The 14763-nt window shown below is 38.5% G+C and overlaps 1 protein-coding gene across 1 annotated transcript in view; it reads right to left on the bottom strand.

Moving 5' to 3' along the window:
• The window catches only part of ano8b (anoctamin 8b), a 41945-nt gene extending 27425 nt beyond the window's left edge, over window positions 1-14520 (bottom strand). Inside the window, exons 1-2 of the mRNA XM_039667346.2 lie at window positions 14139-14520; window positions 488-598 (exon numbers count right to left, since the gene is read on the bottom strand). Coding sequence (XP_039523280.2) covers window positions 488-598; window positions 14139-14316 — 289 coding nt within the window. The 5' untranslated portion in view covers window positions 14317-14520. The remainder of the gene's footprint in view (window positions 1-487; window positions 599-14138) is intronic.
• Window positions 14521-14763: the final 243 nt, after the last annotated feature.

The following is a 14763-nucleotide window of genomic DNA, read 5'->3' as shown; positions in this document are numbered from 1 at the left end:
GCAAGGAGACAAATAGAAACACTCAGTCTCAGTGATGACCAATACACATGATTTATTATGTTCAGATACACTGCTGAAAAATACAGCATCATCATCCTGAATTTTCATGCAGGTCCAGGCTGGTTTAAACTAGCCTCGCTAGTGACCAACATCCACAACAAATGTCTGTGACCATCCATTTTGTTTATAATAATGTAAATGCAGCCAGAAACACATGATAAAACAGCAGTTAAATCCTTTCAACTTTAATTCTACTTTGTTACATTCAGATTACAACTACATTACATCATATTCAGTGGCATGCAGTGGTGTTCTGAAATGAGGAGGCAAAATCCTTTTAATGTTTTTTATATATTATATATATATATATAAATCAAATGTAAATTCGAGCCCCGGTTACACATAATGTTGGCACATGTTCCTGGCTAAATAAACAGGAACAAGAAAACAGGAAAATAAAGAAAGAAAGAAAACTGATCTGAGGCACCTGGAAACGTCATAAGGACATCACAGTTCTCTGTGGGCACCGTCTTCATCCAGGATTTATGGGACATGATGTGTCTCCCGGCCTGCAGCAGCCGCTTTCCAAACAGCTTATCTGAGGAACACGACAAGGAAGAGAAAAGAAAACAAACGTCAGTCACTTCGATACGTTGCTATGGACAAACAGACTCACTCCAGGCCGTTCATTTTTCCCTCTCTCTCACAGTGCCAAGCTCAAATGTCACTCTCACACTCTCACTCTCCCCCTGAAACATGAGAAGAGGAGACGACCCGAACGCCCCAGCCCTGAAGGCCTGACAGCGCAGCGGCCAGTGTCTGCATATGAACAATGACCTCAGAGAGCAGAGAGTCGGCTCCACGTGACCCACTGGGGTCTTGAAGATTTCTTTTTTTAAATATTAGTGTTGTTTTTTTTTTTTTAATAAACAAGACACAGAAGGATTGATGAATGTATTTAAGCTCAGAGAATGAGAAATTAAGATATGAATTATTAGAAATTAAGATATATAACTTATGATGTTTATATTTTAAATAAATGTGTTTCTTTCGTACTAATCAAAGAATCCTGAAAAAATCCTAAGCAGCATGGCTGTTCAGTATTTTTTGCAAATAATATTTTGGATATGTTAGAGACACACTACACAAAAGAGATTTGTGATTTATCGTTCCTATCGTTTGGAAAACATTTTTTTTTTAAATTGTTTTTAGTTTCAAAATATCAAATTCATCCAATTAAGTCAAAATCAGAAAGAAAAAAAGAAAGATAGATAGATAAATAAAGAGGTTCTGGTCAGTTGTGTTGTGTTTTTGGCAGTGACCGCTCTATAAATGTTCAGCTGCTCACAGTGGCTTCATGCTCACTGATGCATGACCTTCAGAAAGTGGGACACGGTCTACATAAATCTAACACAATCTCAGGTCACTATACAACACCTACTAAATCTGCTAGGGAAAGAAAAGGTTATCATAAAATATTGCTAACATCAAAGCCTAAATATTTGCACTTGATATCTAACCATTACATAATGTTAAGGACCAAGGATTTTACAAGAAAATAATATAAATATTGTAAATATTATATTTTGAAAAAAAAAAAAAATTGGCTATGTTCATACTGCAAGCCTTAGTGCTCAATTCTGATTTATTGCTCAGATCTGATTTTTGTTTGTGTGCAATTTGGCACATTTTTAAAAGTGGACAATATCAAATTTGAGAGAACCAAACCGAACCAGAGGCATACACCTGACGGACGGCACGCAGCACAGGAGGTAAACACGGAGGTCTCTGAATCAGCATTTACACGTTCATCCGAGGTGATGAGGGATGCAGACGAGGATATTTTATATGCTAGCATAGAGCTGTCATTGAAATATAATGACTAACTTCACTGCTATCTTCTATATTCAAAGAACTACCGGTGTACAATCTTTGGAGTGACTCCCATCAGCGCAGAATGTTGATCGCATGAATTCTGAAATGACTGTTCAGAGACTGAGGTCACATTGCAAAACGTCAGACCTGTGTCTGATTTAGGACCACATATGAAAGTGGCCCAAATCAGAATCGAAGAGGTTCCATGTGGTTTGTGCTGTTCACATCGATATGAAAACAAAAACAGATCTGTTTCAGAATTTTTTTTAACATAATTAATATTTCACTGTGAACATGTTCTAACATTCCTAAATTCCCTGCCTTGATTGAAATTAATTCAATTCACATTTATTTGTACAGCGCTTTTCACAATACATATACTATTAATTTTAAAGCAGCTTTACAGAAAATAGATGTCAACATTATAATTTACACTGATCTGTTATCAGAAGTTACTGTGTCCAAGCAATGTCCATATTTCAGAAATATACAGTTCTTAGATAATACAAATCATGCAGTTAGCTAACATGACTGAGCTCATTAAAGTAATTATTACAAGTTGTGAACATAATGATTACAATATAAAATTTGGCAGAGGCATTATGTATCACTGATGGATTAGATTTGAAAATAGTTTATGTACATCAGGGAGTTCATGTTAATGTTTATTGCATTATTGTACAATAATTTGCATTAGGCCTACCCGTTTGTGTTAATGCTGTTTTTATATTCAAAGGAATAGTTCAAACAAAAATTAAAGCTGTCATGATTTACTTAGGCGGGTTTGCGGGTGAAAACGTAAAAATATTTTATCAGATGTGTGCCTTTCGTTTACACGGCGACGGCGTTTTTGAGGCTCAAAAACGCAAAAAAGTGAAACCACCCTCCAGAGTGGAAATCTTAAAAACACTCCACCGCCGCGTTCCCGTGTAAACGGTAAAAACGCAAAAGTCTGCTTGACAGTGAAGGTTGTACGCAGGCGCGTGGACTTGGTGTTGTTGTAGTATGCACTCCTAGCCGCCTGAAGTGCATAGTACATTGAATTTCACACACTTTTGCGTCTCCATTTGCACGCGGATTTCCCACACAAAACGCTCATCTAAACGCAGAATAAAAAAAGATGACGCGACGCCACTTTTGCGTTTTCTCTTCAGAATCGTTTCCGTGTAAACATAGCCTTATTGCCATGTGGTGTCATGGATTATTAGGAACACCTGTTCAATTTCTCATTAACGCAATTATCTAATCAACCAATCACATCGCAGTTGCTTCAATGCATTTAGGGGTGTGGTCCTGGTCAAGACAATCTCCTGAACTCCAAACTGAATGTCAGAATGGGAAAGAAAGGTGATTTAAGCAATTTTGAGTGTGGCATGGTTGTTGGTGCCAGACGGGCCGATCTGAGTATTTCACAATCTGCTCAGTTACTGGGATTTTCACACACAACCATTTCTAGGGTTTACAAAGAATGGTGTGAAAAGGGAAAAACATCCAGTATGGGGCAGTCCTGTGGGCGAAAATGCCTTGTTGATTCTAGAGGTCAGAGGAGAATGGGCCGACTGATTCAAGCTGATAGAAGAGCAACTTTGACTGAAATAACCACTCGTTACAACCGAGGTATGCAGCAAAGCATTTGTGAAGCCACAACACACACAACCTTGAGGCGGATGGGCTACAACAGCAGAAGACCCCGCCGGGTACCACTCATCTCCACTACAAATAGGAAAAAGAGGCTACAATTTGCAAGAGCTCACCAAAATTGGACAGTTGAAGACTGGAAAAATGTTGCCTGGTCTGATGAGTCTCAATTTCTGTTGAGACATTCAGATGGTAGAGTCAGAATTTGGCGTAAACAGAATGAGAACATGGATCCATCATGCCTTGTTACCACTGTGCAGGTTCGTGCTGGTGGTGGTGTAATTGTGTGGGGATGTTTTCTTGGCACACTTTAGGCCCCTTAGTGGCAATTGGGAATCGTTTAAATGCCACGGCCTACCTGAGCATTGTTTCTTAACATGTTCATCCCTTTATGGCCACCATGTACCCATCCTCTGATGGCTGCTTCCAGCAGGATAATGCACCATGTGACAAAGCTCGGATCATTTCAAATTCGTTTCTTGAGCATGACAATGAGTTCACTGTACTAAAATGGCCTCCACAGTCACCAGATCTCAACCCAATAGAGCATCTTTGGGATGTGGTGGAACGGGAGCTTCGTGCCCTGGATGTGCATCCCACAAATCTCCATCAACTGCAAGATGCTATCCTATCAATATGGGCCAACATTTCTAGAGAATGGAAATGCGAAAGGAGGTCAAAAACAGTATTGGTATGGTGTTCCTAATAATCCTTTAGGAGTGTATATATTAATAATAGCTGAAAAACAATATAACCATATTTTATGATGCGGGCAACAACAGCTATCCAGTTTTTCCATACATTTAATAGGATTTTTATTTATTGTTATTTCCCACTATAACACAAACAAACAAAGTCAGAACAAATGGCATTAGTGCATCGTCTGTGCAATGCCTAAAACAAGATCGAGCATAATAACACGTCACTATAGACACCTGTGATCTGGCCAATCATCTGTCAGCGCTCACTGGCTCAGTTTCCTAGAACTCTCTCTAAGCTTTATTTTTACTCGGTGTGTAAAGCCTAATCCAGGTGTGATGCCATGCTGTCATAATGAAACCCATCAGTGAGAAACATGATGGCAGATAGCATCCTTTTGATGTGCAGAGGGAATGCTTCACAAATAAGCAATGAAATCTGTGAGCTTCACCGCATAAAAACCACACAACCAAAGGAAAATCCTGTCCATTTTTGGATTCTTTTCAAATGCTGCAGTGATTCACCACTGTAAGTGCACTTCTCCTATCAGAGGGGTCATCAAGGCCAGACATTATGGAGTGCTACAAAAAATTATTCTGAAATGAAAGAACTGCAAAACAGCAATGCTTCACACTGATGATGAGCCAAAAAGATCTGGTAATTACAAAATCATTTGAACAAAGCCAACCCATTGAAGAATTTACTGCATGGTCAGGAATTGAGTCAACAATAACAACAAGAGGAAGCAAAAATATTTGTTAAAAGCACATTCTGCATTCTGAAATGGCTGAGGTGATACAGTAAATATCACAATCAGAAAAAACATATTTTCAATGTATAAGAAGCCATGTATTACCGGGCAAATGTTCCATTTGCAACTGAGTATTTGGTCCTTCCACAAAGCAATTCCTGTGAAGCAGCGTTATCTACTCAAATGAATGGGCCATTGTGAAGGAAAGGAGAAGTTATGAATGACTGAATGAGCTGGAATTTGAATACAAGCTTGGCACTTGATAATATACTTTAATAGCCAGTACCATCCAATGTCTGAAAGTCAGGTCTTTAAAATAAAGAAGAAAATATATAACAACCAGTTACAATGAAATTCATTCAGTCTTTCATATTTTGAAACATACATAAACATATTTAGATTTTTTACGGTCCAAAAAGCAGTTCTAATATTAAAATGTATAACCACTTCACCATATCACGATATTGTTATTATTATTATTTTTTTTGCATAGTAACATTCTGTTATTTTAGGGACTATCGAATACTGTATAGTAGGTAGGCTTTTGGCTAGAAACTTACTTCTAAACTGCTAGACAAGTGCGTTCATGATTAATCGTAAAAGATTGTGATCTCGATTCAAACATCCATGCGATCTTATGCTGCGTTCATGTGCTATGGTAATTATGGTAAATACCAAAAGCCGACGTGGAAAATGCACATGAACACCCCCTTATGTGGTATTTACCACTGGGCAACTCGTAGAATATTTTGATGGACGAGTTGCCGAGATGAGATAACCTTTGACCTTTTCAAAAAGGCGGAGAGTCGTGAATGGTAAAAAATATATATACTACTCATGATCTAGAAAATATACAGCATATTATTTACCTTTTGAGTTTTGATAATTTTCTTGCTGCTGCAGATGACTTAAGCAATCTAAAATAGTTTTAGCTAAATAACAGGTCTAGATCTCCATCTTTTTACAACATTACGACAACAAAAACACTTGAACGCAACACACTGGTAAATACCAGTTCACGAGTGGAAAATATCCTATTTTCCATAGCACGTGAACGCAGCATTATTCCTACATCTATTAATGTCTATTAAACCTTTGAAAAGAATAATCTCAACTGAACACTAAAGGGTTAGTTCATCCAAAAATGAAGATTCTGTCAGTATTTAAAGTAAATACTGACAGAATTTTCATTTTTGGGTGAACTAACCCTTGAAATCTACTTTCACGCTGCCTCCTACCCAGATGAAAACAGCTCCACAAACAGTCTTTTCAACATCTAAAGAATGTATCAAATACACCGTTACACCAGTAGGTGGAGACAACAGACTGTTATACATTTATTTGTCATAGAGCTTCACAGTCCCGCCCACAGCCAGAGAGAGCTTTGGTGCCGGCAGTAAATTTCCCATTCATTTCTCCCATTGACGTTTTGGAAAATCCATATCTAAAGACTTTTAGAACATGTCTGAGGATAACCAGCTACAGCTGAACTCATAAAGATACAACATATCATTTCAAGTGAAAAAACGAAGAGAAAATCCCAAAAAAGTCAAAGGTACAAGACTGTGTACACAATATTTTCATTTCCGAGCAAAGGAACTACTCATCCCATAAACCACCACGCCTCACTGAAGTCGACTGAAGCCACGCGAAAGAGCCTTTTGAGCGATTTCCAAATCTGACGACGGCCATGTGAACTTTTTCCTATAGTAAATGTGCAGGGAAACTCCTTTTCCTTGATTTACTGAAGCTTACAGTTTATGTAAAACGCATTTGCAGCTGCTCAGCTAACACACTGAGCATTTGGCTCACTTATAGGCTGTGCTGCGGCAACTGCACATCCAATGGTGCGGGCGTCTCTGAGGTGCGACCAATGAACTAGCCCCACGTCATTACACACTCATTGATTTAAAAGATTACTTCAAATATGCTAGTTCATCCAGAAACAAGTGAAGTCTTCATGAGCAAGTCATTGAATCATTCATTCAATCTGATTTCAAAAAAATAAGAATTTTTTGTTCTTTTGAATCTTTTGTTAAGTTGTCATTTCAAAATCGTGAGAGAATTATGATCTGTGTTAAAAAATAAAATAAAATTGTGATTCTCAATTTATCCAGAATCGTGCAGCTCTCATACGAGCTACATTCGTCTCGTTGTCACTATTGTTTGATCAACGGCATGTCGCTTCACTGATTGACAAATCCTCTCTCGTGAGTCGTGGTCTTAGTAAAGTGTACATCGAACCCACACTTCAGAATCCTGGCGGAAGTAGTAAGTAGGGTTGGGTATCGTTTGAATTTGAACGATTCTGATTCCGATTCGGATTCCTTGTTTTGATTCCGGTTCCTAACGATTCTCGATTCTGATTCTTTTAAGAGGCAGGGTCAAAAAAGTTTAGCTAACCTTGCAAACCAACGTCCTTTCTGAAGGAAATAATCCTTTCTGAAGGAAATACTCCTCCTTCTGTAAAAATACTCCTTTTGTCACAAATTTTGCCGAGATTTCGTTATTTTTAGAAAAGTGAAGGCACACTTTGGATCGCCGACGTAAGGTACTCATGTTCGCGTGGTTATGCCAACACTTCCGGTAGACGCTTCTTCGTTGGTGTTGTTCAGCGGTTTCTTCTTCCGCTCGGCGGACTGTGAATATCGAAACTAGGAATCGAAATTTTAACTTTTGAACGATTCCGGGAAAAACGAAAAGTTAGTCTCGGTTCCAATCGATACTCGATTCTCGATACCCAACCCTAGTAGTAAGCCATCCGGGACCTTTTACCTTACTGTTTTATGAATACTGTGAAGTCATACGTACTAAATAGCTCACTTACTGTTTTTAACGGGTCACTCCACCTCCGAAAGATGAATGTGTATTTAAAATGGGTAATTTATGTAGAAGAAATGTGAAATTATTTTTGAATTTGGAGCTTTCTAGAGTGAGAAAAGCCAGAAAATGTATTTTTGGCTTATGTGGATGAAAGACAACAACTCCCAGAATGCACTTGCTTCGCTGCCCAAGGAGGTGACCACGCAGTAGGTAAACAACAACGAAGGCTACTAAAGGCTCCGTCATAAGTGAGTCTGCCCAAAAATGTGTTTCCAGATTTCCCAAAATGTCCGGGATTCGGCTTTTGAGTTCAACAGTCGCCATTCATCATGTTTACTGTGGCGAGCAGGATGAGGCTAGGGCCGTGTGGAGAACGACGCGAGGCCGGTGATACATTCAGCCTCATATGATCTGTGGTACACATATTCTGCAGAATGATGTATTTGTTCATCAATGTTATGTGGGGATGAACACACTTTCATAGCTATAACAACAGCTGTTATTATGAGATGTTGAAGGAGAGAAACCTCATCTTGAGTCCTGAGAGTCATCTCGAAATGTAAATGTCTGTCATTTGGAAACATTGCAGTTGAAACATGGGATCATAAGCTGTTAAAGACAGCTGTAAACTTAAAGATAGTCATGCTGTGAGGAAACAAGTTCAAAACAGCTTTGCTTAGGTTTGCCATAAATCTACAGTACATAACAATAATAATGTGAACCTGTTTGGTATTCTTCAGGTTCAAATATACAGTAACAGCCGTTTTACCACTGTAAGAGATTTAGAGCGACGTCTCCGGTTTACAACAGTAACAGACCTCTAATAATTAAACACAATAAAATGGATACCAGAACCAGGTACTAAAATTCCCATCCATCATCAAATTGCTGGCCTTTAGTTTAGCTTATGAAATACCAACTGAGGCAATGACATCATGATGTGAGTGCTAATGGTTCAGTTAGATCTATCTGTCCAACTACTGATGTCAAAAACCCATGCATAACACTGTCCAGGATACACTCATTCATAAAGTCATTCAATCAACGCACTCCACCCAAACAATAGTATTTACACTCACCCAACATACAGTATAAATCACCACAAACGAACCTATTCTCTTTATACCAATGGTGAGATATTGCTTTTATACAAAAGTTCAATAAACTAAACAAAGTAGATATTGAGCAACTTTACACAGTATTACCAGGTAATTTGCTGGTTTTTGCACTGCTATCAAAATGATGCTGCCTTCAAGAGCACCTGGGAAAGTCATATCTCAGAGTTGGGTTTTGTTATTATGAAATATCACACATGCAAGTTGGAAACGTAACAGGGAAGTAACCTAAACCAAGGGTTTTTAATCTTTTAGATGCCATAGACTGTATATTGTATGATCCTTTTTAAAAAGCAGCTATATGTTTTCATGTATAAAAGACCCCATTTATACTCTGAATAATTAACATTATAAATGTGTAAAATAAATTTGAACATATTTATTTTCTATTGTTACATTATTACTTTTAGTTTACTCACTTTACTGTCCTGTTATATGTATTATTTAGTTATTTAAATCCAATTATATTATTTTATTTTAATATATTTATTTTATTTAATCAAATGTGTTTATTAATTATTTATTTTTATTATTTTACATTTTACATACATCAGGTTCCCGAGAACCCCAGACAAAACCCTGTCCTAAACAATACCAAAGAATTATATTGTGAACAATAAAACCAAATAATTTCATTTGAATTCTATCACTAAATATTTGTATGCTCAACTTTCCCACTCATAAATACAGCTTGATCACAGAACTAGTTATTATAATATATCCAACTTCACTTTAAAGGTGCATTGCGCAAGTCTCTGAGTTTTTGCAGAATTATGCCCCCTCTGGCGACAAACTGCAAGGTGTGCACGCTCATGGACCACATATACCACAGTATTTCTTGGTAAGGATAAGATTATCAGCCCTAATGTCTAAACCATCCAAGGTAGACTGACCACGAGCTATGAGGTTGTGAAACGAAGGTTTTTGCTCCCGTTGAAGCTACAAGTTTGTATGAAATCAACCTTGTTTAAAGAAAAACATCGATCTTATGGGAAAAAATACACTACCCACAATACTAAGGCCGTGTGTCCACCAAAGCCAGCTGAAAACGCTAGTCTGCTGAAGACGCTGTGCTTTGGGCGCTTGAGAGCGTTTTGGCAGCGCAGCGTTTTTTCCATTGAGATGTTTCGTTGCTATGATACAGAATATCCGCAGCAGTTGAATGTTGTGATTGGACAACTCCACTGTGATTGGACGGCTGGGTAAGTGACAGTGATGAGCGCTGCGCTTTATCCAAAGTTGAACATTTTTCAACTCCCAGCGACCAGTAAAAAACGCTGGGCACTCGGCGCTACGGCGTGAAAAAAAACGCTCAGCGCCTCGGTTTCGCTCATGGCGTTTAAAAAACGCGGCGCTCCCATTGAAAACAATTGAAAACATATGCCAGGCGTGTGGAAAAACGCTTTGGTGGACACACTGCCTAAGCATAGTAGCAACGTCTGCTGATTGGTCCAACTCGCTGTTACCATAGAAACGTTTAGAAACGGCTAGAGCTACCCACAGCTGTTGTTGTGGTGTACCGGATTGCTCTGCATCAGGACGTAGACAGCCATACCTCAGCTTTCACGCATTCCCACTTGAGTTTACCATCTGAACCACATCGTCATATGTGACTTCAGGCGGAGAGATTTGGTCCAGTGGTATCTATTGGACGCCACCATTGTAAAAAGCTAACCGGAAGAGCCGTATCCCTAATAAAAGACGTACTTCCGGTCTTCAATTTTTTCATGGCATAGGCCTATTCCGACGCCTGGCACTAGAAGTCAAAAGTTTTATTTTCTTTGTCTTACGCGGAGTTTGCGTTGGGGTTCGGAATGAGCTACAAGCCGGTCTCTATGAAACCATCTTCTACTTTTTTCGAAAGTTGACTAAAGTTTTCAAGTTGTCTTCACTGATATGGAGAATGGCGGCAAATACACAAACCCTGAATGAATCCTTTTGAACAAATTAGTAGAGTGAATGATTTAATGACTCAGTCATACAGACACTTGTCATCACCAACTGGTTTAAGTATGTAACCTGCAGAAAAGGCTACTGAACAAATGAGCAGATGACTTAGTAGACTGACAACAAGCAAAGTTTCTAAAAGAAGCTTCAAGCTTCACATGTACGAAAAAAGACTCATCCACCCCAGGAGTTCAATTTCCTTGCTAGTGAGAGAAAACTGCTGAACACACTTTCAGGCAAAATAACAGAACTTTGCTGCCATGAATGAGATAAAACAGTAGGATTGGGATGCATCAACATCAATATAAAAATATGTCATGAACAGAATGAACATGAACTGTGTGGTATGAACAGAAACAGCTAGTTTTTCCCATGTTAATCATGAGAATTTTAAATTACTTTTTTGAAAATTAGTTGCATTCATAACAATGAATCCACCGCAGTTTCCGTGGGTTCGAGCTGTTCAAACATACTTTCTACACTTGGTAATGATATAAATCCTAACTAAATAGCCTAATTTTGTGATATTTTAAATATCAATTAAACGCATTAAAGTCAGTAATATTTTTTTCAAGCGTGTTATTTGTGTCACGTCTGTATTTGATTGGTATGTGCCACTGAATGTTTTGTAATGCCAGCGCTACTTTGTTGTTTATCTCGCAGTCCCAAACTGCCCATTCTAGGAAACACACAAAATATATCTATCATGGGTCACTACGAATAACGTATTAACAGTCGCGTACATTACTGTAAAGTAAAACTTTATTTCTGCATGATGCAGCACGGACGCACACCAGTAGGTGTCAGTATGAGTGAGTGTAACACTGCCCAGCGCAAGATTCTCACCTGTGGCTTTATTATTTCAAAAATAATTTTATCGAATTATGTATAATAGCTATTGTTATACACATTAACTCAGCGATGTAATAAATCATATGTTTGACAGCATAAAGCAAATTATACAAGTGACACGTGACGGAATGCATTGGCACATCACACGTTTTAGTGACTATTGTTGTATAGTTGGCTATTTATGTTGTGGCACCTCCATTAGTGACACTATAATGTAACAAAAATGGATTTTATTTATTAAATAATTCCATTAAGTTATTTTGGAAATATTAAAGGTACCGAGGAAGGTTCTGCGTGACCGAAACGTTTGTTGAATATTTAAAATCCACTGAGCACTTTTTTGCACTTGTATAGCCTAAATAAATAAGATTTCTAGTAGCTCTGTATGTAATCCTTTTCAAAAACATAGCCTAACATATTATTTTTAATAACTGATTTCTTTACACGTTTTGGAAGGACTTGAAATATTAAAGCCACAGAATCTTGCGCTGGCCAGTGTTACTATAATAAATACATAGACGCCGGAGCTTACGCCAACGACGCCGCCATATTGCGGAGGGCAACTTTCTCAATCTTCTCATAGCTAGTAATTAGATAAATGCCTGTTTCGTGTGCTGCTTGGGGCTGTACAATTCGCCACACAATTGAAAACAGGTCTCGAGGAATTATCTTTCACAAGCAAGACTGAACATTTGTTTCTGGTTGTATTTGCTTTTTGATATAATTAGTAATAGTAACGTCCAGAGGAGAAAAACCACAAATTTTTTTAAATACTACTGTTATTGTGTCACAAAATGTAGTTTTAATTTTTCAGTCGACAATGTAGTTGTTTACAGCTCAAATCTGTGGTTTATTTATAAAGATAGCACCCATTTAAAAATTGTATCTGACTTTTTCGGAGTGATATCCAGGCGTTCACCGGGCACTCAGCGCTCATGTACCCGAAAGGGTTCTATATATGTAGCATAGGGTTCTTTACTCAACTGCAAAGGACCTTTTATGCAAAAAAAATGATGATAATGACAAGAAAGAACCCCTTTGACACAAAGGTTATTTATAAGCTATTATTCATCCATATATTACATTATTCTGCAACATTTTGTAGTTGTAATTAAATTATTGTTTATCAAACTGTTGTAGTAACTTAATATCGCATTTTAATCATGCTAATTTTTGGAGGATAAAAACTATAATGGCACCCTTCATGTGATATTGATTAATTACATTTTTTAACCCCCATATCTTGAATTTTGTGATCATTCCCATGCATTGCATTTTAGGGGTTCCAAATATGTAGCGCTTAGAACCTTTTCTTCTAAGAGTTCTAGTGCGTTTGCCATTGGTTCTGATGTCTCTAGTGGATAAACATGAGATATAATTTGTCTTCTGTATATAACAGGTGATCTTTGGTCTCACAAAAAGAGACTGGGTTGTGACATTTTATTTTATATAGCCTATGTAGGAATATTTTAAAATATATACATTAATTTATATATACATTCTCGCCAGTGAAGACCGGATGTGCAATACGCATAGTGAAGTGCCATTGGGTTCTGTGTGTCAGATGTCATGTCACTTAATGTTAATACTGCTACAGAAGGAAAGATATGGGCTCTAGAGTATTTTCGGCACATTGGCGGCCATTTTTGAAAAAAAACATGTTTATTTCTTCTGATACAAAGTGTGATCTCACTTGTGTCTTAGGCTAAATTTATTTGTATGACCCTAAGGTACTTCCATACCAAAGGCGACCTTTGCATCATGACTTGAAGTCAAAGGCCTATTTTTTGGGCTTAACCTCCCTACTAATAGCTTGATTGGACTAATAGGCTAATGCAGTGTCAAATATATATTGCACTAACGTCAGGCTACTTATGTATTTATGCTGGACTTAGGGCATGTTCACACTGAGGACTCTATGTAACAATAAAGATATAGTTCTAAAAAAAATCAATCTAAATATCCACACCAACTATGCAAACAGTGAAAAGTCCCAATTCTGTTGGACAAAATATCAGCACTCTTGGAAATGCGTTCACAACAAACCACAATAAGAAGGCCGTCCAAACAAACACAAAAGCAGCAACAATATTGCAAAACAGAAATATTGTTTCAGCCATAAAAGCGACTCGGACAACCTGAACCTGCCCAAAGGCCCGTAAAAATTGACTAATCGAGCGCAAAAAAGTAGCGCATGGCCCACATTATGTAGACTAAACTCGAGTCTCGCATTTGAAGTGATACTGCCGCATGACCTTCTATAGGCCATATGTACATCAACAGGAACAGTATCGGGGAAGCATAACATAAGGGGCAGACAGCATAACAAAGCGCCGCATTGTTCATTCTCCCCGAAGGATATGCCGTCTGTCCCTTATGCCAGCCTCACATCCACCTGTCCCGTCCATATTCGCCCTCTCCGGAACCTCCAAACTCACCCAAAACGCCCGCTGATGTGTGCTGAGAGGCAGCGCTGTGCTGCTGCTGCTCTGGCCGCTCCGCGTCCCCCTGCGCCCGGTGTCTGTGCCGCGAGCTCTCGCTGTCGCTGCTGCTGCTGCTGATGTTGATGTTGCTCGCCGAAGATGCAGCAGCGGTCGCCGTCGCGTCGGGCATCATGCTGCTGCTGTTTCAACGGGGAAATGATGTAGAAATGGGGCGCAGTGTGTGTGTATATACACACTGGCTGGGTTAAATGAAGGTGAGGGTGATGTGAAGGTTGTTGTGAGTCATCCTGTTTGCAGCGGGATGCGAGGAGAGACTGACTGCGGCGTGAGAAGGAGTAGGCTACTATGGTGGAGGAGAGGAGGGACAAAGAAGAAGGGAAGATATACACCTCCTCTCTCCGTCTGTCTAAGCTTTCATATACTCTCAGTCAGTACACAGCCACCTTCTCATGAGACATGCATTAGCTGGCTGACCTCAGCATGAGTGGATTGATGTATTGATTTCCTATCAAACATCAGCATTTAAAATGTCAAAACTCTATCATTCTTTTGGGCTGAAGGTTTTTAAAGAAATTGTCTGACTTGTAAGATATGAAATATATTCTCACAATATTTACCT

Source organism: Pimephales promelas, chromosome 21 (genome assembly GCF_988280905.1).
Source record: "Pimephales promelas chromosome 21, fPimPro1.hap1.1, whole genome shotgun sequence".
Taxonomy (NCBI): domain Eukaryota; kingdom Metazoa; phylum Chordata; class Actinopteri; order Cypriniformes; family Leuciscidae; genus Pimephales; species Pimephales promelas.
The sequence above is the reverse complement of the archived record's forward strand: the minus strand, read 5'-3'. Positions and strand labels throughout refer to the sequence as shown.